Source organism: Lutzomyia longipalpis, chromosome 2 (genome assembly GCF_024334085.1).
Source record: "Lutzomyia longipalpis isolate SR_M1_2022 chromosome 2, ASM2433408v1".
NCBI classification, from domain to species: domain Eukaryota; kingdom Metazoa; phylum Arthropoda; class Insecta; order Diptera; family Psychodidae; genus Lutzomyia; species Lutzomyia longipalpis.
In genome coordinates this window covers 6997235-7024747 of record NC_074708.1, presented here as the reverse complement: position 1 = coordinate 7024747, position 27513 = coordinate 6997235, and the positions used below count along the sequence as shown (strand labels likewise).

Here is a 27513-nt window from a genome sequence, read left to right as displayed (position 1 = left end):
CGATCGCTCGCTGCGAGAAATGAGCAACCTTAGCTTAACAATAAAACAAGAAAGCTTTAAAGCACAAAAATAGAATATATTTTTCATTCCATATAGAAACTCTTTCTCTGCATTTGAAAGGCCTAATTCGTTACTCATCATTTTTGCCTTGAATTAATTCTTTTTCTTCGTGTTAACTTGAAGAGAAAAAATAAATTCAAAGAAATCATTGCACTTCGGCATTAAGTTTAAGTTTGAATAACACTTTCGCCTTGAATAATCTCTACTAGTCAATCTATGAATTTATTATGCAACTTCCCTATTTGCATGTGTACTCAATGGCAAATATACACATTTTTTTACATAATTAGGTAGACATTTAGACAAATATTAGAAGAAAAAAATCATATTTTCCAATTCCTACTAAATGGGTGTCATTATTTGGATAAAATATATAATTTTAAAACACGCATCGAATTAATTATTAGTTTTAAATGATTAAATTAATCATTAAATTTTAAATCGATAGTATATTTTTATTACAAACATTTAGTAAAAACAACCATAAAAATGTTCTTGTAGCTATAAACAATATAATTTTGAATGAATTGAATGAAATTTAACAAGGAATATTTTTCAACAAAATAATACGCATTCACTACATTCTTTCCTTGTTTAACAAAATTTAACATTCTCTCGAGGTGTTACTTTGTAATTAAAGACACGATCATAAATTCTTCTAAAAAACAAGACAAAATAAACGTCTTGTTTCATTCAGCATGCAAAAATCATATTATAGCTGCTAAATTATTGCTCTTGTGGTGTACACACAAAAAGCTCTCTGTGTACAGCAGCAATATATAAATAATCACGACTGTCCAACAACACATTGAGTGAAAATGTTCATTTTCTTCCTCCTCGGAAGCAATATTGAAAGAGAAAATCAAAAAATGTTCAAATTAGCCGTCTTAAATGCATGAGCAAATTCAAAAATGAGAAATTTCTCATACCTAGACTGCGGTGGGTAAAAAGTCCATCGACAGAGGTTAAATTTAATTGTGCGTAAAATTGAACTAGGATTTATCCGAAATTGTATGTGAAAATTTACAGAGAAATTAAAATTAGAGGAAAAACTTTCATGATCTTTAACATATTTTATTCTTTGTTATAAAATAAGAGTTATTTGGAATAAAATTTTGTCATGACATTTAGCTAGAAGCTTTCAGATGATATATAAAGTAGGTATGTAATTTATAAAAGTATTATTTGGATGATGAAGGTCTTACCTGTGACAGTGTTGAAGAAATAAAAACGGTCAGCCAAATTGCAATGGCTGCCGAGAACGACCTCATGGTGTTTTCTGAAAAGAACGGAAAGGAAAAAATTCATCAACATGCTGAACAATTTGACTTGTATGCAGATTTTTTGTTGTTGCTAAAATACCACTTTGAGACACGATTAAAAGTAAATTATTAAGCCTCTAAAGAGTGCGGAATACTAAATGAGCTTTGCGGGGAATGCCAGGGAAGGAGGAAGTATAGTAAGAAAAAAAAAATTCACACATGAAGGAAAATCAATCGACAGGCAAAGGCAAACAATGGAGTGACTGTTGCAGACTCCCGCGCGCCGTTTGAGTTTGTCAATGAAAAACGAAAGTCTCCCAGAGCAAATTGGCGCTCTATTGGGGAATATAGGAGTTGCGGTGTGATCAGTCAGCCAGCACCACACAAGTCTATTGCATTGATCAACAAACAACAGCAACAGCAAAAAAACCAAAACAACCCAAACAAATCTTGCACGGGCCATGGTGATCTCAATAGTAATCACACACCGCGTTCTGGAAATGCATTTTCTGCACATAATCTCTGTATGTACGAGAAACTTGTGTGAGAGATTATTTTGCAACATTGCGCATTCATGGGGTTCACCGTGGATGCCGTGGTCAGACATGTGGTGGAAGTGGAGTCCAGTTGCGGCTTTCTATTTGCATCTGTACAACATGCATAGCATAATTTGAAATTGTGTCCACGTGTCCTACATACTGATTTCTCATGAGGCCCCTGATCTCAAATTTTGCCTTCCTCTGTCTCTCCTCCCAAAGTTACTATCGCAGAACAATTGTGCGGTGATGTTGATGGATTGATGGCAAATGCAATGTTTCGGATATTCAATTTATTGTTTATTGCATTGAATAAGAATCTGATGGCTTAGAATTAAATCTTCTATCTGCTGAAAAGATTTTTTTAACAATCATTGCAAAATAAATCAAGGAAATTTTCATCAACAGAGAGAATGCAAAATTTCCGAGCTTTTGCTAAAAGCTTCGAAGTATCATGTCATCGTTCTTTATATATAGAATTCGCAATCATCTTCGCTCTTCTATAGCCTCACTCAGCCATTACATCATCCATCAATTATTTTCCAGTTAGATCTTCTTCTCAGCCAAAGGCCAAAATTACTATATTCTCATCCAAAACTCATCCAACAAATCCACACACAATATACAAAAAAAAGTGATGATCTACCACACAAAAGATTCCCATTAAATTTTAGATCAACAATATGTGCAGAAAACTATTCAGACCGAATCGAATTTTCGTTCAGCGGAGATTTTATATTTTACTTCTTTTTTCATTAATGTGTGAGAAAAGGTAAAAGCTTCTTCGCTCTCGCTTTAAATAAAAACAGAGTGATGAGTATATATTGATAATAATCGTTATGAGTCAATTTGACCTGAAAAAATTTATATATACAACTTGTGTCTAAAATTCATATTAAATATGAAATTTTATTTCATCGTTCTAATAACTATCGCACATGATATATAATTTCATATTCTCCCCCTAACAAGATTGAAGCTCTTATGATGAAGTCTCCACGATGGGGAGAGCTATGAATTTCACTTTTCTGTGTCATTTAATCACACCGAAAATAAAAGAAAAGAAAAATGAGATGCTTCTAATCTATGGTATTTGTTTTACATAATTAATTAAATATTCACCCGGTTATATGCCAAAAATAATCGGGGCATTGCATCAACCGTTTTTTCTTCGTTTTTTTTTTCTGCTGGTATTTTAGCATCTTGGTGGTTTTTTTTTCACAGAATATAAAACAAAAATTCGATTTCTTCAAGCGGTGCGTTTCAGTTCAGCCCTCTTTCGCGATGTCTTTTTTTTCGTTATTGTCTCTCGCGGAAATTGTGTGAACTTTTCATCACAAAAAACGGTGACGAAATAGCATTTTCGCACCAATAGAGAGAATATACATACATAAGCAGCGAGCTAATAGATATTTTATGGGGGTTTCGTCTCCCACACGTGGTTGGTACAAAAGACATTCATTGAGAGGAGAGAAAAAAAAGAGGCACACAGACAGAGTGGAGAAGAAAGAACTCCCGGGCGGCATTTCCAAATATTTCCCATGGATTTTCACACACTCACCGTATAACTGATAAAATAAAATCAACCCGCAGGTATATAATACCTCTATGCTTTCTGCCTAAAATCAACGCGACTCTTTAACACCTGGAACGAAAGTTGAGTACGCGCAGAAAATTTTTTGGTGAAAGACTTTCCAGATGGGGCAAATCTCTACTCATTTAAATTCCTTCTTCGTGGTAAAACTATGGCTAATTCCCATGTCACATACACCGCAGCGTACAGAAGACAACTTGCGATGGCACTGGTAAATCATGTCTCTCATAATGAGGAATTCATGGTATTTGCAGGGAAAACGAAAATACTTATTGAGAGAAGTCTCCGTTAGAAATATAAGGTAGGTATGGTATGCTCTTTAAAGGTAAAGAATTGAGTGAAAGACATTAACTTACACCGCAAATTTTCCTCATGATCTCTCTTTCGCACAAGCAATTTTCATCTCAAGTGAGGCAAAGAGAAAGAAAAACAACAAAACAGCCACCACGACATGGTGGACAGTATTGAGGGAAATTGCGAATAAAAGTGGTAAATTGCTGCAACAATAATGTGTCAAATACACCACAACTTTACTTGATTAACCAATCGAGAGCACGGATAGAAACGTGCTAGACTAGTTTAAATTGCTGAGGATAATTATAAATGAGTAATGGGCTGAAGAGGAAAAAAAGAGCTTAAGGAATTTAGAGTTCAGCAAGATAAGTTAGACCATTGCCACACTTTAATCTTTTTTTTTTCTTCTTAACTCTCTCTCTCTTCTAGCGTCAAGTTTGTACCTACAAGTGCTACAAGTGGTGGATAAAGTACCTACATACTAAATTGCATTAGTTAAGAGATTCCACCAATTAGCCGGAGAAGTGTTATCCTCCTTGTGGATTGAAATAAAACCCAATAAATTTCAATATAATATTCCAAAAAGTATATCAAGGCACTACTTTTACAGTTAAGACACGCCGCGGGTTTCTTCACATTTCTCCGTCACAAACAAGTGCCTCACACGAGCAACATAAGAGAGTCTAATTGGCCAGGTACAGCACACAACCAAAATATATACCACACAGTCGCGAGTAGTGAGAAGATTCTCTTCCTCCTAAACAATTACAGCTGCTCCATGATTTTCTCGTTCTTCTCCACTAAATTATCTCAACTGGAACACACAACACTCTTCATCACAAATTTTGGGACACTTCTAAAAAGCTTAAATAATGTCTTAAAATTATTCTTTGCAAAATGTCTTTTAAAATATTTTTTTAATGGAACAAGATTTAATTTATTTGAAATGATGAATTTCAAATTTGAATAATGATTTTGATGAATCAAAGGTAATGATTCCTTTGAAAAGATTTTTAACATAATTTTCAAACTAATTTTTTGTCCTTTTGAAGACAAAACTGAACTACTTAAGCTTTTAGAGCTTATAGGTGGTCCTTTCTGGCTACGTCATTCTAGTCATATTTCTTTTAATTTTTGATCTTCAGTTTGAAGTAATTCATATTCCTTTAAATCCTGAAGATTTCTTTCTTCCAAAGAAAAATTCTCAAAAACCTTTTTCTGTAATTTACTTAATCAGCAAAATAAATGAAAGTGGAGCTGCCTGGTAGTAACCTGGCGTCTCCACCGAAAAAACATGACTAATAGATAAAATAATCGAGAAGGAATTAAAATTCAAAAGAGCAATAAGATAGAGAAACCATCTTGAGTCATTCTTTCATTCAAATAATCGTTGTTTTTTCTTCTTAATTATTTTCATGTTTAGCACCAGCAAACCACAAAAAGCCATTAAGCTCCCTCATCGATATTTTTGGACAGTAGTATGCATTCACAAAACCTTGACTTTCAATCTCTTTCCTAAACACTGTGCAAGGGCAAATAAAAATGAAATTTATATTGCTTCCTTTTAAAATTATTATTATTTTCCAATTTCACGGATTAAATTGAAATAGATTTTTTTTTGTTAGAAATTCCTTTTAAACTTTTCCTTTGAGAAAATTTTTTGATAAATAAAATATTTGATGAACATTTATGCAAAAGCCATTGAACCAAAATTTTCAACTTATAAATCATCAAATTCATAAACAACAAAAAATAATAGACTTGAACGAAAATTTAAGCGCTCACTGTCCCGAAACTTTTGTGGGCCACGTTAGAGGTGAGAATGAAGAAGAAAAAAAGACATATAAACTCCATTGGAAACAGAGTCTTCTCAATGCCACCAAATTGCGCTGAGAAAATGATATTTAAATCACTCCAATTTCACGATGGTGATGGAGTGACAACAGAAATTGCACTCAAGGCTACACCAAAAAGGCGATGATAAACTACAACTAAAATTTCTTCAAGGTACGCGGGTTCGTTGTCTATTTATAAATCTTCCAACACAGCAATATTGGGGAAATTTTGTCGCACGTAATGGCTACAGCAACAAAAATCGCCACGATGGCAATAAAGTCTCATTGGATATGTTATTTGAAGTGATTTTTGCATTCCAACTTACGCATTGCATTATCTTACATTTTATAGTATATATGCATATATTTCTTTTGCCTTCATTAATAAACAACTATTACGCCCCAGAGACCGTTATTTGCACAATTTCCTCACGAGCAACTTTGCTCTTTCGACGTTTTTTTTTATTCTTCTTCACTTCTTTTCTTCTTCTTAATGCCAGCGCGCCAACAACACCATTCAATGGGGGAATTTTTACAATAATATGAAATATTAAATGGTGAAGAATGAGGGAAAAAATGAGCAGAAAAGTAAAGTAAATTCCCACTAATCGAATTTGTGGGCATAAAAATGTTGCGAGACGAATGAAGGATGGGTAATGGGAAGAAGGTAGGTTGTATTTGTAAAGATTTCATTGCTTTGGAGGATGAAGAAAGAGAGAAAAATGAAAAGAATTGAAACACAAGAAGTGAAATAAGAACACAAAAGAATTTCTGAGTGAAGAGCATCGAGTCCAAAATGTATCTCGCGGGGTACATTTTGTGGAAAGATTGAAGAAAAGACTGCGCGGCTGGCACGATGAACTTGTAAAGTTAATAATTCCAATTGAATATGTGTTGGATGTAGGCTACAATTATATTTCATTACATATTGAGGGGGAGAGACTGAAAAGACTGTGTGTGGAGAATAATAGAGAGAGAGAATTGAATGTAACAATTCCAAGCAACATTGAGAGTATATAATAATTTTGTAATCGTTCTGTGCACATTCAATTTTGCATTTTGTCTCAACACCATCTTTCATCTTTTAAGACCTAATTGAGTGAGTTGGATCTGAGAGAAAAATTTTTCTACATTGTTTTGTGCTATTTTCTTGAAGAAAAATAAAAGACGTGAATGGAAAATCCATCACTCTTTGACTTTATATTATTCTTCTTTGGAAGGAAATTACGAAATTCTCTATATCCTACACCATTTGTGACCTACGTGCATGTAATGTGGCAGAGATTTCCACCCATCATGGCATATATTTTTGTTCGATTGATGTAGGCCCCAAAAGCAAAAGGAGAAAAAAGAAAATTGCAGTAATTTTTCATCATCATCACCACCACACTTCTTGAGACTTTGTGGATCTGTTGCAGCAACATCTCAACATCACAAGCTTAAAGTAGGTAAAGAAATGAGACGCGTAAGGTAAAATTTGAGAAAGCCAACAAGATGGAATGTGACCGATGACGACAACTTCGAGATACAAACGGGAAGATCCAATCCACAACTACACCGTGATTCTCCTCTTTTTTTTTTTCTTCATCTTTTCCTCCTCAACTCTCTGATGCTCTTCCCTTTTCAATATTTTTCCATCTCATCCGAAAAGCACTGATTTCTTCACCACACCGATTTTTTTTTCTCTCATCAACGTTCATCTTCACTTCTCCTTTTCTCCGTATATTTCTAGAAACTATGTGTATAAAAAAAATCTAATGCCAGCTCTTCTCTCGAGAACACACAAACACACACAGAGACTTCTTAAAAGGTGAAAAAAATCCAACAATGTATCCTTCTTGATCTTCCAAGGAAGAACCACCCCGAAGAGTCACACACAAACACAAGAAGAGGAATAAGGGAAAAAAAGAAAAAGGATACTTCAGAGAATTCTTACGTGTTGCTTAACAGTTAAATGTTCTTTGATATATCCAATAGTGTGAGGAATTCATTAACTCGCGATCACTTATTGAGCAAAGTGGAACACACTCGGCACACACTCCATCACCCAAAAAAAAACAACCGTCAAGAAACCACCAGATTTTTTCTTCTTCTCCTTCTCTATATAGATATCTCTATACCTATATATATTTAAACCAAACTCAACGTAAGAACGCGCGAGAAACCTTCGTTCGAGGCAGCGGTTCAACACTCACTGAAGCGGCCGCCGCTGGGGGATTTGGACTTGGTGGACGTACAGTAACACACACCTGTGAGACGGTGTTGGAGGAGAATGATCATTGCTTCTTGAGAAAATTGGAATGGGGAGATTCTTATATAGTTGTGTGGTGAAAAGATAAATTTTATACTGCCGATAGTTCCTTCTCTACAACTCAGGAAAAATTAAGTTTTTTTCAATAATTTCTGAAATATTTATAGTAGACTCTTTTTTTTTCTAATTATTGCATATTTTGGCGTTGATTTTGTAGAAAACTCTTTTTTTATCTAGATATTTATTTTTTGCTTTAGAAAGTTAATTTTTGTATACTCTTAAAATTAAATGTTTTATGGCTCCCTAGACACAAACCATTAAATTAGTATTTTGGGTTTTATATTTTGGTGACAAGATTGAAGAATCCTTATTTTTTTATTAGTGTTTGTTAAGTTATTCTTTATGGTTTTTATGTCTTTTAGGCTTTAACACTAAAATGCTAGATCGTACTTTTAAAAATATTTTATAGCATAAAATGTGTCTTGGCTATAAAATCTTCTAAAAAAATTGTTTCTTTAAAATATTAGAACTCTTTTTTTAAAAAAAAATTCTTTAAAATCCTTTAACTTGTGCATTGAAAAGAAATTTTAAAGAAATAATCTTCGAAAGATTCCAAAACATTCCGATTTCTTTCATGTACCTTCACCTTAATGTGATACCTCCGGGAGAAGTCTGTTACATATGACAGTGTAGTCTCTCCTGCCTGACTTTCTGCTTCGTACAGTAACATTTAACGTGTATAATGAGAGACATATATAGGTACTATACTTTAAATCTCGCGTACCTCAATACATATGCATTGGTCTTGTCTCTCTCAGGTGTTGTGTGGTGAAGAAGGAAACTATATATGAGAGAAGTTGGGTATACTCACAAGGTGAATCCGGAACCTGCTGAGAGAGTAGCCCTAATAATCCCTTCTTGTCGTGGGAAATTGAATTTCTTCACGTTTTCCTGTTGTCTGGAAAGACCCTGAGAATCACTTCTTATTGTCTGCAATGTTTCCTCGTCTTTTTCTACGTAGAACATCAGCCTCCCTGCAGTTGGGAAAGAAAAAAAAAGATGTGGGAGGAAGAGAAAAAAGGTCAGTGAGATATTTCTTCGAAGGATTTTTCATCGTGAGTCATTTGGCATTGTTGGCGTCGCGCATAAGGTGAAGCCACAGGAATTCTTAGCGCACCCTGTTGAATTTTTTGAGACAGTGTGGGGAGATTGGAAGCCATGGAGGAAGGCGAAGAAACCGGTTTAATTTTAAAATTCAACACCATCAACTTCTTGCATTTTTCACCATAGCTTTACCACAGCAAAAGCATAGAAATGGAGCGAGTGAGATCGCGAGAGACACAAACACACATTGTGGCCAATAATATTATACCTACCTTCCATCAACCGCCATCGGCCACGAAGTCACATTGCGGTGCGGTGTTGAGGGCAGGGAATCCGCTAAAGAGGGATCCACGGCGACCAAGTTGATGTGTACATAGCATTTCATATAAAATTCACAAGAAGGTGTGTTTCTCCTCTTGGTCTGTGTTGCAGCATATTGATGGCTTTTTTGTCGTTGCTCTCACAGAGGCAACACTGCACACACTTTTTCTCCTTCTCGAACACTATCGTGTGCCACAATTTTTTTTTGCTTCTATATTCATCTCAATAAAATATAAAATTCAACATACGGGCGTGGAAGCAGGTAAGAGATCACACATAAGAAACTCTCACAGGAGAATATTGAAATTTTCCACACACACTCACCCGTTTGTGCGGATAGCGAAAGGAATTTCAATAATTTTGTGAATTAATTCACACTGTATGGCTTTAGCTCTAAAGCACCCATCATCGAAATTCCTTAAGAAGGGGCAGTGTGGAAGACACACATTACAATACTTTTTCACTCTCACAATCCCCAAAATCTCGATCGGCAGGTAGCAATTCATTGAGATTTATCGTCTGACGATGTCATTTTACGTTTATTATATAGATTTTGAAGAATTTTGAGATTTTTTTTCTCAGGTTCGTCGCTTCACTGTCATTGAAGTCTTTTGATTTTCTTCATGGGAAATTATTGCTTTCCTTCCTGAAGTGATTAGAAGTTATTGTTTATCCAATTTAAACAATTGAAAATATACAATTGTAGCAAAATTGAGCTTTAAATTAAATTAAAGATTGTCAAGAAGTATTTAAACGGGGAAAAAGGAGTTTATTAAAGATTCTCTAAAAGATTATGCATATCCCGATTACTTCTTCAAATGAAAGGGTTTTCTCAAACAAAAACTTATAAACTCCTTTCATTTTCTTCTTGCTCTTTGATCAAAATTTTCATCTTGGATTTTTTTCACATCACAAAAACAAGAATTTGGCTATTAAAACAAATTCCATCAGAGATCAAAATGAACATTTCATCCACAAACAATCTCAACTAAAACCATGGATGCTTATCGCTCTGGAAGTTTTTTTCTCAACCAATTTTCCCACCTCTTGCGCACGAGAATTTTGTCTGCCTACAGAAGCTGCGAGTTGTGGTGCAAGAGAGAAAAAATACAAATTCCACGGTACACACCTGTGAACACCTGAGAGAGTGGTGTATTGCTCGTTTTTTTTTTATTTCTTTTGGAAGAAATATATTACAATTTAGGAGTCTGAAAAGAGCCGTAAGAAAACATTTCATGTGTGATCAATTTAGTGATTTCAATAAATCAGTGGGAGAGAATATATCGAGAGAGGATAGAGGGGGGGAGGAAAAGAGCCTCCAGTACGCAAGAGACTGATCGTATAAAAATTGCATACAATTGTGGGATAATTCCTTGGAATTTCTTCATTTTTTTTTGAAGAATTAAATAAATAAAACATCAAAAGCAATATATTTGCTTTTAAAGGCGACTTACAGCGGTAATGAACAAATTGGTGAGAGAGGGCAATTAAGATGAATAATATTTTTGGTGAAAAATCGATGCTATTTCGGTCATAAAACCATTCTCTTCCAAATGACACTCAAGCACTCAAATTGTTTGAGGAATTCCTGTAAATTTAACAACATTAAGATGTACGAAGCATTGTGAACATAACTCGGTGAGATTTCACCTTTAATTATATTGCAATTTATTCCAAATGGGTATGCCGAAAATTTTTGAGAGAAAATATTCCGCAGAAAATTAGACTCTTTTCACCTCTTCATTCAATCTTACCTCTCAGAAGGAGGAGGAGGGGGGGGACTCATAAATATTTTTACCTTTACAATATTATGCAAATTGACATAATATAAATAAAAAAAGTACCTACGATACACAATGAATAATTCCTCCCTCATTCCTCCGCTGCCACACAGTACCGTTTACCACATGTGCTCAATATAGAAAATTATTCACCCACGTTAATTCAATCATGGAGAAATTCTTGAATGTCTCTCATATAAGGCACAACACAGAAGACCTCCAACAACAAAAAGAACAATTTGCTTTTGCAAGAAGCATTTGCAACTTCCGGATGACTAAAATGAGCTATCTTGTACCTAGAGGGCAGGGGCAATGCCATACCGCAGCACTAAAAACGTTATATTTTAATTAATATGCAGCTACCATCGTTATGAATTTCAGCACCTAACATCGATTATCACTTTTATACAATAAACAGTTTAGAGCCATTGACCGCCTCATCTACCGTGACTTTGACGATGTTTTTTTTAAGCAGCGCAGATACATTCGTTTATTTCTTAAACTCTCTCTCTCTCTACCACTAAACGACAATTGTCGCGGAATTCTTTTCATTTCTTAGCGCTTCCTTTGCAACTTCAATTTGTACTCAATTCGTGAAGTTTGATTTTCTATTTATAAAAAAAAAAACGTTACGAAACTTTTCGATTCGACGAAGTTTCTTTAAAATGTTCCAAAACAGATATTTAGAATTTTCTTTTTATGGTCAAAATCAACTTTTAAGCAGAAAAAAATGAAAAGATCAATGAAAATAAAATTGAAAAGAAAATTTTCATTCAGAAAAATCATTTTGCGAAATTGTATGAAAAAAAGCTTTTTTTAAATGATTTTTACTAAAATGGATTCAAATTGAATTCTTTTAAATAAAGGAAAATGAATAAATTTTTTAGATTAAAAACTGAGAAAATCATACGTAGTATCGTTTTATCACTGCACTGATTCATAATTATTCTTGATTGATTTACTTCTGTTGTTTTGACTGATTAACTTCGGTACGTACTTGTGGAATTATTTTTAGGGGTGTTAAATTCTTTGAATTTGAGAAAATTTCTAAGAAAAAACTTTCTCTTCTTTGTAGAAATATTTAAGGAAATATTATTTTTAAATTAATAAAAATTTGTTGAAAATTGAAAAAAATTTTAATCAATTAAGTTAAAAGAAAACGGATAAAATAATGGCGAAAAATTGAAGCTATTCTCTACGTATAAAAAATCTCAATTTGTCTTTCCTGCATTAAATTATTCCCTCTCCTCCACCTACAAAAGTTTTTAAAGAATGTGACTCACCTAATTTATTGGCGCTTCAGCAACTCTTTAGAATCTCCGTTGAAAGCTTCTTCTAATTGTACTTTAAAAAATTAAATTTAGCATTCATTAAAAGACTAAATTTCCGGCAGTTATGGACTTCAAAATTTCTGGCTTTCAAAATATCCCTGGCGTTGGATCTAAATTGAAGAAAACAAGAAGAAATTCAATTTAAATAAAAAGCAAAAAGAATTAAAAGTCTTGCATAAAGTTTTTCCATCATGCTATTTCTTTTAAATACATCTTCTTCACATTATCATAAATGGTATATTTCACCTACATTCTCCTCTGCCCACTATTGTATCTTTCTCGTAAACACTACACCTTCATTATTCCTTTTACATTTACACTATTTCTTCATTTTATTTTCATTAATTGGTATTTAAATTTAACGTTCAATATTATATAGTTTTTTTTTCTTTCATTAAGTCATATTTTTCTTTTATATTCATCTTCGATATATATAGTTTTTTGTAACGAAAAATTTATGCAAATTGTGATGTTTTTTTAATCCATATTTTGGGATAAAAATTAATTATTTAATTAAAAAATAAATTTTAGAGTATTCTTGACTAATATTATTTTGTTTATTTTCTCCAACTCAACGTAGGAATTGCATTTAATTTACTAAAATCTACTACATAAAATTTTCTTTTCTTTCTTGTTAAATAAATAAGATAAAGTACACTCAAACGTATAGTTCTATTTTAGGCCCTAAATTGAGAAAAAGAAAATACGAAACTTTTGCAAAAATATATTTTTTTTTAATTCTAAAAATAAGTAAAAGATTTTCAAAAGAAAAAAATCTTTTCAATTTGATTTAAATCATTGAAAGACGTTCTCTTTCAATTTTGTCCAATCTTCTTAAACAATTCCTTTTTTTTTGCTTAATATCCTTTTCTTTTAACATTCAAGAGATTGGACGGGATTTCTAAAATATTTCATCTACAAATAATTTTTCTTTTCAATTAATTTTCTTTAAATTTTTTTCATTCTATTTTCTACGATATTCTTTTTGCAAAAGAAAATTAATATTCTATTCTCTCAAATTTTGCCGCAGATTCATTTTCATTTAATTATTGGTATACTTCTTCTTTCTTCTTCTAAATCCGTAGAAACATATTAAAATTTATTTTATGTCAATAATAAAATTCTTAAACTATGTATAAATAATGGTATGAATTTTCTTTCTTCTTCTTTAAAATTTATGTACAACGCATGATTTTTTTTGCATAAATAAATTAATTTTTGTCCGTTTTTCTTTCCTCTTATGCAGAGAAAACATTTCCCAGTAAAACATTTATTTATTTACAGAAGATCATCTTACTTACCCCCACTTTAATCCCTCAGTTCATCTTGATTTTACTCACTCAACCTTCTTGGGCAATGAGAGAGCTTTTTATGCTGCACGTGCGAATGTCTGGGAGGTGCTTCTTCGTTTATTTTATGACTCCAGATCATCTTGTTGGGAACTAAAGTAGCTGACAAGACCACTAAATTCACTCGTACTCCCCGCTTCGACGTGTGCCGGTGAATTGCTGTAGCTATGCGGGGCATTCTCGTGCGGTGATGAGGATTTCAGCGTCTCAAATTGGCTGTACGGCGGCGCTGGGGCGGCTGTAGTTGTAGCCGGTGCAGACGTTGTGGCCGGCGGATCGTCCGTGGATGCAGTTACAACAGGTGGTGTGGATGTTGCAGCAGTTGTGACAGGCACTGATGATGTTGTCGTCGGTGTTGTCTGGGACTGTGGAGCTGTTTGGGATGAAGGAGCGTAGAATCCTCCAAATTGTGGTGGCAAATACGGACCTAAAGAGGGAAAAATTTTAAACATTAAAAATCGAAAATCTCAATTGAAAATTTAAAGAATTTCTTACTCTGATACTCTTGTGGATGTGATGCCCGGATCCCAATTGAGGGATCCAGTGATTGAAGTTGATGGTGCAGCATTGATTGCTGACCTTGGTAACCATGACCCGGAGGATACATTGGTCCAGGCCCTCTGAAATATTCATCAAAATTTTATTTATTTTTTTAATTTCAATCAATCTTAAAGAGATTAAATTCTCACCTAAAAAGTCCATGAGGTCCTGCAACGCCACGTTGATCTGGTGGCCCATAAATTCCTGGTGGTCTCTCCCCCAATCCATTATTAATTGCACTCCCAGGTGCAGATGTTGTGGGTGTCCCTGCAAAGTTTGCACGTAGATGATGGAGGCTCATATTGAGTGATCCATGTCCCAAATGATGAGGTGGAGGGAAGTATCGCGATCCGGGTAAGCCTGCCCAAGAAAATAATTTATAAGAAAAATTATCTTTAATTTACAAAAGGAGTTTATTCACTCTTGAAGTGAATAGATTCCTTTTTTTTTATTAAAAACATACCTTGAGCACCAAAAGATCCTGGCAATGGTCGCATTTGTTGTTGCAATCTTGATAAAATATTACCACCACCACTACTTCCTGGTGGATAGAGTTGAGGGGGTGTTGCCTTCTTGCTGGAATCTAAACAGAAAATGATTTAAAAATAATTTTAAAAAGAAAATTAAATAGTTTAACAAACCTGTTGTTGGGGGTGTTTCCAGCCTCTCAGCAAGAATGGGATTGGATGTTGTTGGTTCTGTATCAACTTTCATAGCTGCTGTGATGGTGGTGTGTTGCCCACCGGGAATACTGTCTCTCAGTGGCGTTATCTTTTTCCTCCTGCCGCGTTTCTTTGCACTATCTGGATCCCCCTTTTCAGCTGCTGGATTCCCCTGCACGGACAGCACTGTGGTGGGAATTATGGGCTCTCCAGCAGCTGTAACAATGGCATTGGGTGCCTGAAGAACTGATGGACGTTCCATGTTGGCCACATGAGATGTGGTTGGATGTGAAACTGGCGGAAGTGCCATTGGGGGTAGAGATGTAGATGGTGGAATTGGTGCCTGAAGATGCGGTCCAGGAGGTGCTCCCTGTGGATGTGAAGTTGGCAGAGGCACAGGAGGACCCCCAGGTGGTCCCGTAGGAAGCCCTGCAGGTGCTCCATGGAAATACGGAGGAACATCTGCGCGGGCTTTTGCCTCAGCTATTGCCTGAAGTTCCAACTTTGATTTCCTCCCGCGTTTCTTTGGCACCAGCCCAGCCTTTGTCAGTTTCACTGCATGATCTAAATCCTCAGCGGCACGTGGATCCATCTGATGCTGTGGCATTTGTGGTGGCATATGCATGGGTCCAGGGGAGAAAGGCATCGGAACTGTGGGTCTCAACACTGGATGCTGCAGAGGATTTATGTGTGGATTGGGCCCAAGTTGTGGCGGAGCAGGAATTCTCACTTGACCCGGAAGCATTTGTGCTTGTTCCGGAAGAACTGACGGTGGCTCAATGGAACGTGCGGGTGGTGTGTACACAGGAACAGCTATGGGAGGTGTAGGAAGTACCCCCGCACTCAAAGCACCGAGTTTCTCTTTTCCCTCAGCTTTTCGATTTATTTCAGCTTCTCGGAGTTTTTTATTTCGTATCGCCTCACCGGCAAGTTTAAGCTGTTGCTGTGCAAATGATTCATCCTCCATCATCCTTGCGAGTTCCTCCTCATTCATATCTTCCGGATTAAAATCCCCACTCGCCGGTGGAGCAACAGCTACAGGTGGTGGTTCAGTGTAGTCAACACTATCCTTTGCCCTGTGATGCAAATCAACGTCCAAAGCTTTGGCAGTTTGGATAACTTGCAGGGGGATTGTTGAAATGGAATCCGATGGAATAACTCCAGGAGCCATATCCGCAGCCGGAGACGTCGGTTCAGGATACAGAGCACCAAATTCAGCTGGTTTCAAACCAAGAGGTTCAAGTTTAGGTGTTGCAATTTCTTTTGCTCCTTCCGTATTCTTCGCAGCCAGCATCCTCTTAATCTCTTCCTGTTTCTTTATGAATTTCTCCCGCTCCTCTGGTGGGGTGTCAGGACGCTTCACACCGGGTTTAATACCATCATCTGAACTATCATCGTAGTAATCTTCCAAGAAGTTAATTTTCTTCCCTCGAGTTCTCCGTGTCATCTCTTGCTCATCATCGGATTTCAGGACGTTGACGGCTTTCTTCTTCGATCCCGTCCTGTAGGGCGTTTCATCATCATCATCCTTCTTCTTTGGCTTCTTCTTGGCAATTGCTAGCTTATCGCTGGGCTTTCCTGGTGGTTTCCTTGGTGGTGCCTTCTTCCTGCGTGACCTCCAATCACTCGTATCACTCCCCGAATCTGAATCATCGCACAAATCATCGCTATCAATATCCTCCTCATCTTCATCAGTTTCATCTGAATCAAAGTCCGAAAAATCAGAATCTTCCTTTTTCTTCTTCCTCTTCGGTGGTGGTGGTTCAGCTTCATCGGAATCATCGTCATTTATAAAGTCTTCATCGTATACTTTATGCCGCGATCTTACTGATCTTCGTGTGAGTATTCCAGCTTTGCTATTCTTCTTGCGCAACAACTCGAGTTCCATTGAATTCTCACTGCCACTACTCATGGATTCAGCTGAATCTTCCGAATCAGGTGATGATTCCTCGAAATCCTCATCAGACCCATCATCTTCGGAGCTAACATCGAGAGTATTGAGTTTTTTCTTCTTCTTTATCTGCACTATCTTCTTCCTCGGGCGAATTATTTCTGAATCACTGCTCTCATCATTCTTATCAGCTTGAGCTTCATCTTCGGAGGCGCTCCTATTTGAATTTGCCTCGTCTGTTTTGGCGATTTTTCGTGCTTCCAACTGTCGCAATTTTTCTTCTTTATCTGCCTCAATTATAGTCGATATGTCTTTACCACGGCCGAGATTTCCAGCACCTGTAACATGTGCCTCTTCCTCAAATGCCGAAAATCCATCCTCCATCACGGCAATTTCATCTTTAATTGCTGAATTGATGAGTGCATCGTACTCATTGAAGCGATAGCTCACATTTGCCTGTCGTCTCTTGCGCAATTTATAAATGGGTTCATTGTCTGAACTATTATCGTCGGAGGATGAAGATGATTTCGCTTTCATACTTCGACTCAAGCTGCGTGATTTTTCACGTACTGGCTCCTCAGTTTTGATTATATTATCCGTTGAGATTGCATTGAATGCCAATCGTGCTAATCTCAATTCTTCCTTTTCTTTCTCCTCAATCAAACCATCGAGTTCACTGAGTTTCGCATTGAGATTCTCCAGTAATTTTGCATGCTGACACGGTGGACAAAACCAATCACCTTCGGGAATAACAAACAACACGGGCTTCAAGCAGGAGCAATGGTATCCCTTGTCGCAACTATCACAGAGCAAAATCCATTCAGGATGATCGTGCTTCCGACACTTTTGGCACGCATGCTCAGGATTTGCATCAAGTACATCTTCAGGATCCTTTTTAACTGTTCTAGCCATTTTTGTGGGTACCCAACTATCGTCTTCAAGATCACTTTCAGGTGAGAATTCGTGATCTGATTTAAAGAGTGGCGATCCAACGTATTCTGGCTCCAATCCATCCTCTTCTTCCTCCTCATCTTTCTCCTCACTCTCAGATGTTCCCGTGCCTGAATGCCATTTCATTGAATCCTTCTTCTTTGGGCCTCTCTTCTTCTTCTCCACACTCCCTTTGTATTCTTCATCACTTCCCGATGTAGCTGAAGGCACATAGTCATCCTGTTCCTGTTTCTTCTTCCTAATAGCTTCCTGTTTCATCTTCTCCAGTGCTTCCTCTTCCATTTTCCGCCTTTCAGCCTCTTCTCTAATCTTCAGCTGGGCAATTCGTCGCGATTGTCGTACAGTCGGTTGATCGGATTCGGTATCATCAATTACAGCAGTATCATCAATTTCCAATCCCAATCTTCGGGTTAAAGTCCCCGCTCTTCGACCTCTTCCTCGCCCTCTGCCACGACCGCTATAAGGCTTCTTCTCCACAACTGCTTCCTTTGCCTCAACCTTCTCTTTCTCAGCTACAATTTTATTCTTATCAATTTTAGCAACAGGTATTAAATCTTCAAATTGATTTGATTCTTCATTTTCAGCCGTTTTACTGGGCACATCAGCTTTCTTCAATTTTCCCTCAGCTGCTGAAGATTTCTTATCAATTTTAGCCGTTGGAATAACATCCTCCAATTGCAATTTACCCTGCTCCACCTCCTCAACTTCAACAGGACGTCTTCCACGTGTTTTTCGCCCAAGTCTTATAATTGTTGCTGGTGGCTCATAGTCCATTGATAAATTAAGGATGGACTTGTGTGATGATTTACTTCCTTCCTCCACTTTTTCTTCATTCAAATCTTTCTTACTTGTATCTTCGGGATCAATGAATTCTTCAGTTTCCCTCTTTTTATCACTTTTCTTGGCTTTTGGTGAAATTTGGACTTGATGCTCACTTTCATCCTTCTCTGTTGTCTCCATTTTACTAACAACTTCCTCTTCCTTTGATGTTTTTGCTTCATTTCGTCCCTTTCGCTTCTTTTCCACTTGTGCTTTCCTTCCTCTTGTCTTCCTTGCCATTTCAAGTATTGAAATATTTTCCTCTTCATTGCCAGAATCCAATATCTCATCACTCTTCTCCGGGGTGACTGTTTTTACTTCTACACCCTTTATATCCTTTTGTTCTTCTGCTTTAATTCTTTTACCCTCGATTTTCTCTGGCGTGATTTTCTCTTCGGATATTTTTCTCTTTTTAGACAAACCACTATTTTCCGGGGATTCTTTCTCAATTTTAGGACATTCTGGAATAGTTGCTGTTGACTGAGGTTGTGATTTTTCTTCCGGTAAAACTGTTTTTTCCATTTTCTCTAGACTCTCTGCAATTTTCTTTTCATTATTATTGTCTATTTTAACGGAAATATTTTCGCTTTCTTTAGTCGCCTTTTCTATGGGTTCATGAGAAGTAACTTTATCCTTGATTTCTGTGAGTTTCTTGGCATCAGTTTCTTTTTCTTGTATTTTCCCATCCGTTTTAAGTTCTTGAAGTTCAGTAACTTCAGTCGTTTGACTTAATTCTCTAGTTGACTCAATTCTCGTTTGAATTCCTTTGCGAGTTTTTAAATTTTGTATTCCTTGAGATTCACTTTCTTTCGCCTTTATCCGATCAATAACTGCTGATATGGAAGATTTTGTTCCCTGCATTGCACGTCTTCTCTCATATGCAGTCATTTTTGTTGGTTTCCTCTTCTTAGTCTCAGAAATATTTAAAGATTCCACAATTAGTTGCTGATTAGGGGGATTTAGCACAATTTCACTGCTTTCTCTTAATTTTTTCGAAGAATCTTCTAATTCTATTTCCATTGGTACATTGTCATGGAGCTTGGAAGCTTTCTTCGTCGTACTACCCTTAGCCATGGATAGATCTTGAACTTCGCCAAAGAAAATAGGCTGAGATGCTGCTGAAGTAACTTTGCCTTCTTCCTCTATGTCAACTTCCAATTCCATCGGGGTGCAATCACTCGAACTCGATGCTTCTTTCGTTTTATCGTGAAGTAAAATAGTTGCAGCTGCCACTTCCGGAATGACTATTTTCTGGGCCGCAGGAGACTCTTCAATTTCCATAGGAACGCATGAAATTTCAGGCAATGTTGGTTTAACTTGTAGGCACATTGTTGGCTCCAGAAATTCCTTGGAAAATTCTCCTGCACTTTTATGCATTGTAATTGGCGATTTAGGAGGTAATTCTGAAGATTTCTTTTCTGGTGACTTTGATAGATCTTCTGGAACTTCCGAGAAATTTTCTGCAATTTCTGCTTCAATGGGTTTGCTTTCTATGACTGCAGGTGCCACTGATTCCAAAGATTGTTGATCGGCTTTGCTGAGAGATTCATCATCAGTCTTTGGGAAATTTTCTGCTGGAGATTTTTCAGGTGCTTCCCCAACTGTATCTTTGAACTCATCAACAGAATCAACTTCCTTAACTTTTTCGTCGCAGCTCAAGAATTCTTTTTCTTCAGCATCTACTTTAACTTGAGAAATTTGCGCCTCTTCTTGTGACTTAAATTCAATATTTTCAGATGTTGTGGATGATTCTTCAGCAATTTGATTTATGCTTATGCTGTCAATTTGTCGAACAGATTCAAGAGCCTTCGAGGTACCAACTAAATTCCTTTCTAGAGAGCCTTGTTCTATTTTTTCTTCTTCACAAATAATTTTATTTTCAGAATAAGAAACATCTTTATCAATTTTCTGATTTTCAATATCTTTATTTTTTGATTCTTCGTCAATTTGGGACTTTTCATCTTCATCTGCAAGACTTTCCGTAATTCTATCAATTAGACTTGAACACTCCATGCTATCAATTTCATTTTCTCTATTTTCTTGAAGTGAAAAATCTTCAATTTTTACTTCTTTTGTTTCCTCTGCATCAACTGCAGATTCAGATTGAATTTCAACAGATTTTACTGGAATTCCCGTTGTAGGTAACTCATTAATAAACTCCGAAGAATCTCCTTGTGAGTCTTCTTCTGTGCTTTTGTGTGCCATCGAAAAAACCTCCATAATCTTAGGCACTGTAGGTACAAGAGACAAATCACCAGGAGTTTCTTCTACTTTGCTCTGAATCTCTGATTCTTCCAATTCAAAATCTTCTTCGATTTTCTCACTTTCAATAATTTTATTCTCTGATAAATTTATTACATTTGAGCTTTCTGTTGTAATTAAATTCTCCTCCACATCCATAAGTTGGGCATGCGATTGATCTTCTTTCGTAGAAAGGTCTTCTTGACCCAATTCGGGATCTTCAGACTTTTCCTTATGAATAGGAATATCATCCATTGAAGGATCTGGTGAAAGATTATCAACAGAAGCAATATTTGATATTTCTTCGGTATCTGCATTATTTTTGCTTTCATCAACATCTTCACATGTTGGCTCAATTGGCAACATTTCTTCAGCTGAAATTGCCAGTTTCTCAGATTCAATACTTTTCTCAATTTCTTCACCAACAACTGTTGAGATTCTTGAAATTTCACTTGAGGTTGATGGTAAGTTTTCAAATAATACTGTGTTTGGTCCATCTTCAATCTCTTTGCTTTTTTCAGTGCTTTCTGTCTCCATTGATTCCTCAATGGGTTTCTCTTGAGAAGAAAATTCTTGTTTTTCATTTTCGTCGTTTGATTTTTGACTTTCAACGTCATCTAAATAATTTTCAGGACTCATTGGAATGCTCCCAGGGAAGGATGTGTTTGATTCTTCTGCAATATCTTTATTTTCTTCAATTGTATCGACATCCATTTGAGTTAAGGGCTGAGATTGTGATGAAGATTCATAAGATGATGGCTCTTGAAGCGATAAATCAGTTGGAGGCTCTGGTAGTTGTTCATCAGGGGTTGGTTCTTGAAACGATTCTTCAGGCGGTGCCTCATTTGATGGTTCAAATTGTTCTTCACTTTTTGAATCTGTGAGAGGTTCTCTTATTGATTCGGTTGGTGGTTCTAATTGCATCTCAGTTGATTGTTCTCTTGCTGACTCACTTGCCTCTTGTTCTTGGGGATCACTTATTTCTTCCCTTGGCAGCTCAGTCATTGATTCCGTTTGTAAGTCATCTAATGATTTTGATGATGCCTCAATTTGTATCTCAGCTGATGATTCTGGTTGTGGTTCATTTATTGATTCTGTTTGAGACGTTGATGGTGTAAATATTAGCTCATCTGATAGTTCTTTTAGTAGCTCAATTGCTTCTTCTTCTTCTGGTAGTTCATCCGTTACTGTTGTTGATGGCTCTTTTGCAACTACTTCAGACGACTCATTTGTTTCTTCTGTTGGTGGCTCATTTATTGCTTCAATTGTTGGTTCCAATTGTTCTTCAGTGGTTGTTTCTGGCAGTAGCTCATCTGCTAGCTCTTTTGGTGATTCAATTGGTAACCTTTCCTCAACAGGAGTATCCTTTTCTGAATCCTCTGGATCAACATCAGATTTTTCTTTTGGAACAATATCTTCTGGAATTTTTTCACTACTCATGTGGAAGTTATCAATAACAGCTGTGTCTGATTTATCCACAACATCTTTACTACTTCCTTCAACACTTATTTCCACATCCATAGAATTTTCAATTGGTACCTCAGCTGAAGAGGAATCTTCTTCCCTTTCACTCTCCAATAATTTTACTGACTCTTCTTGTTCTTCAAAAACTTCTAAAGATTTTACAGCCTCAGTTGAAGAAGACTCTTCTTTTCTTTCAACATGCAATAATTCTTCTGTTCCTGAAAACTCTCCCTGATCTTTATTAATCTCTTCAGATTTTTCAAGTTCGTGAGTTTCTTCTTGTGTTTCATCGCAGCTTTTTTCATCCACAAAAGTACTCGTTGATTCGGAAGTCTTGACTTCTTCAGGGGTAGCAACGGATAAATTTGTTATTTGACTTTCAACAACTTCCATTTCATTTGAAATTAAATCCTTTTCTTCAGAAATCTCCTCCTCTTTAGACTCTTGATTCAATGAGCTTTCTTTTGCTTCTGAATCCGCAATCAACAGAGATTTTTCTTCCGGATCTACATCCATTGGGCATCTATCTGTTTCATTTACACCCAATGCAGATTCTGAATCTACTTCCATTGAATATTTTTCTTCCATTGTCACATCTAATGGGAAATTTTCTTGAAGATTTTCTTTGATTTCGCAGTTTTCTTCTAATTCCAGATTTGAAGGAATTTTCTCTTCTAAAAGAGGTAAATTTGATGGTTCTTTTAATTCTTCATTTGATGGTTCTTCTGCTGGTTCATTTGTTTCTTCTTTTAATGGCTCATTTGTTGATTCTGTTGATGATTCAATTAGCTCTTTTGCTGACGGTCCGCTTGTTAAGTCCGCTGATGGCCCACTTGTTGACTCGGTTCCTTCATTTATTGAACATTTTTCCTCAGAAGCAGCATCCACCGGAATTTTTTCTTCTTTTGCCTCAATCAACATCGACTTCTCTTCAGAATCAACCTCCATTGAACATTTTTCTTCAACATCCACCTCCATTTGACATTTTCCCGCAAATTCTAAATCCATCGAAGGATTTTCTTCTATATCTACATTTCTTGGGAAATTCTCTCCTTTATTTAACTTCTCAGAAAACATTTCTACACTATCTAAATTCTTAGACGATATTTCTCCTCCATCTAAATTTTCCGAAAGCTTTTCACTACCAACAGAATCTTTCGAAAGCTTTTCTTCTACATTTCCCATGGTCTTTTGAACTTTTTCATCGTAGTCCAAAAATGTCTGAGAATCTTCCTCTGAAGAAACATCTTCAAAGGACTTTTTCTCTACATTTAAACTCTGTGAATCGTAAGTTTTATCAGAAATTTCAGTTTCTTTGCCACATTCTTGTGGTTTTTCATGAAAATCTATTGATTGATTTGTTGGTTCAGCAAGATCTTCATGAGGTAATGAATTTGAAGCATCCAAAGTGTCTTCAATTACAATATTTGATTCTTTAGATTCATCAAGTTGCTCATTTTCTTTAATATCTTCAATTGTTAATTGCTCAGGAACTTGTGCTAATGGCTGGCTAGTGGATGCTTCAAATTCATCTTCATTAGGATCTTTTTGCAACTCTTCGGATGTTTTTTCAATTGTATTATCTTCTTTGACATTCAAATCACTACTTTCAGTAATTTCTTCAATTTTTTTACTCTCTGATATTGTTTCAATTGTCTCTTCGTTCTCTTCAACCAAAAGCTTTTCAGTACTTAGCGATTTATCAGTAATATCTACCTGTGATATACCTTGTGATGCTTCTTGTTCTTCTAAATCATCAATTTTCATATCTTCAGAAGCATTTTCAATTAACTTTCCTTGAAAACTTGAATCAGTATCAATTTTTTCAATTTGTGTTTCTAATGATGGAATAGAACACAATTTAGTAAGGCCTTCTGTTTCAACTTCAAGATCTTTTTGATTTGAAGTTCCTTCTTTTGGATCTATCTCATTTGTGGCATGTTGCTCTTCTCTACTTTCTGTTTCAATATTTAATTTATTTTCTTGAGAACCCCCACAATCATTCAGAGGATTCATCTCAATATCTTTACAAGCTTCCTCTGTCAATTCGCTAATTTTATTTGATTCCTTTATTTCTCCTTCTGAACAACTTTCTTCATTTTTCACAATATCAGTGCAATTTTCTTTTTGGTCATTTATTGAATCACTTACCGAACTCCTTTCAGCTGTTACATCATCTACTGGTGGTCTCTCACCAAAGCCAATTTCCATGCTGACGCCCTGTTTCATTGGACTGAGTTTTAGGCATCCAGGTTGACCGAAGAAGAACATGGGCTTCGATCCAGATGATTCAGGACCCTTTTCGTCGTCCTTTGTGTTTCCCACATCACAGTCAACACCACTCCCTTCGCCCTGAATGTACATTGTCTCCTCCACAATCACTTCACTGCACTCAAAAGTGGGATTACCACCCTCACAGTCTCTTCCACTACCCGCACCTTTCACAATCATTAATTTCTCCTCAATTGCCTCACTGTATTCCTCTTCTTCATCCTCCTCCTCTTCTTCCTCTTCTTCTTCTTCATCCTCTTCCTCTTCGCCCTCTGCCTCTTCTTCTTCTTCTCCTTCATCTGAGTCATCTTGCTCCTCTGAGTCATTTTCCTCAATGATGGGATTCCTCTTTGAATCCATCTTTTTGAATTTATTAATTTTCTCTATATTCGATTTTCCAAGCAATGTGAGACGTTCGCGTTTTGGCCTCTTGAGCACCGTATCTGGAATGGAGAATTTCTCTTCCTCAACTTCCTTTACACTGCCTGCCAATCTTCTACTATATCGTTGACTCCTTGAACTTGTTTTCACTTCTTTCTTCGCAAAGGACGACACCAATGAGGGTTTGTTGAATTTATTCTTAAGTCCTCCGAGTTTTATCTATAAAAAGTAAAATAAAAAATTGTTTAGTAAAAGGATTTTTTTTAAAGAGATAAATTACTCACAGGAGGAATTTTTTCAGGTGGTTCTGGTGGTTTTTCTTCTTTAAATTCCTCCATTTCTTCTTCATCACTACTCTCTTCTTCTGTTGCGTCCTTTTCATTTGATTCTTCAGCTTTCATCGCAGTTGTCTCAGCTTTATCATTGACTGCTTTATTGGAATCTTCTTGGGCAGCTTCACATTTGCCAGTTTCTTGAGATTTCTTCTTGGGCAGGAGTGCATCATCGGAGAGGGATGTGGAATTGGAATCCTGCTTCACGAGAACATGCTCGCCTTTGAGGAGTAACCCATTGCTATTGCTGCTACTGTCTTCATCCACTAATCCCTCGAGATTGGGCACAATGGGTTCATTGCCATTGAGAATAGCAATGAGTTTGACTAATTCATCGCGACTTGTGGCCACGACGCGCCACGTCTCTTCGTCGAGGTGCTCCTGATAGATCCGTAGGTTGCACCGTTGATCCAGAGTACTCCAGTAGGCGTTGCCCTCCTTGTCACGTCCCAGTGGCTGAGGTCGTAGATCATTCGCTGCTATACCATTAACGGCCGTTTTAAAACGAACATTTGAGTCAAATTGGCATTCCAAGAGGGCCTAGGATACAACAAGAAAAATTAATTAGAATCCCGTGAAGGATTTTAATCCCAAAATCTCACCTTAAGTATCCTCAGACGGACAGGAAGTCTCAATTTCTTGTAGCCAAACTTCTCGAGCTCCCAAGCATCGACATTGGAGAAGGAATGGGTGAATTTAACTAGAGACCGCTCCCATCTATCTGGACGTACTGTATACTTGGTCTTTCGCATCAACTTTATGTGCAAATCCATCAATTCTGGCCCAACTATTCATGCAAGAAATAATAATAAAAAAATAGTTGAAATAAAAATATAAACAAACACCGTAAATTTACACCGTTGGTCCGATCGCGATGAAATTTGGTACAGAGACTCCTGATACCAGGCGGATTTTACCAACGACATTCATTTCCCCCTCAGAGCCCCCCTTCGTAGCGCCCCCATATAAAATTCATGCTTTTTTGACTACTTTTTGAAATTGGCGCGGTAAAAATTTAGTTCCAAAAGCCACCACTACTATTTTTTGGTACATTTTGTATAAGAGAAAACGAGACAGTGCACGTCACTGATACTGTCTCCCTCCCACATTCAGTTTTTCGCAGTTTTCTCGCGTTTTCCACCGAATTTCCCAGCGAAAGTGTGTTTTTTGTGACCAGGAAGCGACGCCGCGTCGTTTGGTACCCCTGGTTCAAAACTCTCAAAATCCGCGCCAGAAAAAGTCGTGCAAATTCCCCAAAAAAATCCGGCGAGTTGCGCCACCAAATTTTTACTGAACGTACTTTGGGCCCCCCTGAGCTACCCGCCAACTTTTGGCGCCCCAAAAATGAGTTTTTCCATGGAAATTTATTTTTTTTTAATTTTTCCGCACAACTACAAACAAACGTCACGCACACAACTTCAGCGCACTCACACCACTACAAAATGCCAGAGTGAGAGAAAAGTATTTTTCTCATGCCATCCTCGTCAACACAATTTCTCCTCACCTTCCTCCTCCGTGTTTTCGAGCATTGTTTGCATCTCCTGGACATCGGGATGCTCAATACCGCAGATTGGGGCGAATTTCTCGAGAAATGCACAAACAATCGCGAAATTGGGGTCGTCAACACAGCGGAATGCATCTTTTTCTGACGCCATTTGCTTGTAGTGGTCCCGCTGGGAAGTTGATGTTTATAGTTTTCGATGGAAACTATTACCTCAAAATGTTTCACGCATGTCTCATTTCCCAACAACAACAATGCAAGTCTTTTATGGATGCGTCTGCAAACTTGGGGTTTTCTCACGACACTTTTCCCGCCAATTGCAGCAATCCTTTTCACATGCACACAACGGAAAACGCAACTTTTACACCTATTGCACTATTTACACCACTTTTCGTAGGCATCTCTGCGCTTTTTCACTACATAAAACAGCCAGGAAAATTCATCGCGTAGTACATACAACAAAACACTTAAGAAACAGGGTTGGGTATAGTGTCGCGAAGTCCGCGATGTTTCAAGCTCCGTTTCAAGTATGGCGTAGAAAACGTAAAAATTAAATTTTTACGCGGAATGTTTTTCTTTTTTTTACGCGGCAGAATTTTCAATTACAAATATTAGCTTTTCATGCATTTTCCGTGGGTTTATTTGGCGGTTAAACGGTTTTTTTACTTTTAAACTTAGGAGCAAAGTTGAACAATAATAAAAATCCAATTTTTTGGTGAAGAAAATCTTTAAATATGCGATC

The 27513-nt window shown here is 36.7% G+C and overlaps 4 protein-coding genes across 6 annotated transcripts in view; 1 reads left to right on the top strand and 3 right to left on the bottom strand.

The window, feature by feature from the left end:
* Window positions 1-7781, bottom strand: part of LOC129788929 (sushi, von Willebrand factor type A, EGF and pentraxin domain-containing protein 1) — a 47419-nt gene extending 39638 nt beyond the window's left edge. For all 3 annotated transcript variants that reach the window (XM_055825374.1, XM_055825373.1, XM_055825375.1), the window contains exons 1-2: window positions 7518-7781; window positions 1266-1339 (exon numbers count right to left, since the gene is read on the bottom strand). In XM_055825374.1, coding sequence (XP_055681349.1) covers window positions 1266-1331 — 66 coding nt within the window. In that variant the 5' untranslated portion in view covers window positions 1332-1339; window positions 7518-7781. The remainder of the gene's footprint in view (window positions 1-1265; window positions 1340-7517) is intronic.
* LOC129788976 (dachshund homolog 2) overlaps window positions 1-27513 on the bottom strand; it is a 1190888-nt gene that overhangs the window by 930918 nt on the left and 232457 nt on the right. The gene's annotated exons all lie outside the window — the stretch shown is intronic.
* The window catches only part of LOC129788985 (uncharacterized), a 511890-nt gene that overhangs the window by 472889 nt on the left and 11488 nt on the right, over window positions 1-27513 (top strand). The gene's annotated exons all lie outside the window — the stretch shown is intronic.
* On the bottom strand, window positions 12546-27259 carry LOC129788928 (titin homolog). Its single transcript, XM_055825371.1, has 8 exons — window positions 26775-27259; window positions 25873-26057; window positions 25223-25810; window positions 14900-25157; window positions 14722-14841; window positions 14408-14618; window positions 14214-14338; window positions 12546-14145 (listed from the first exon to the last, which is right to left on the bottom strand). Exons 1-8 carry the CDS (start codon window positions 26923-26925, stop codon window positions 13784-13786), a joined length of 12000 nt encoding a protein of 3999 aa, XP_055681346.1. The 5' UTR covers window positions 26926-27259; the 3' UTR covers window positions 12546-13783.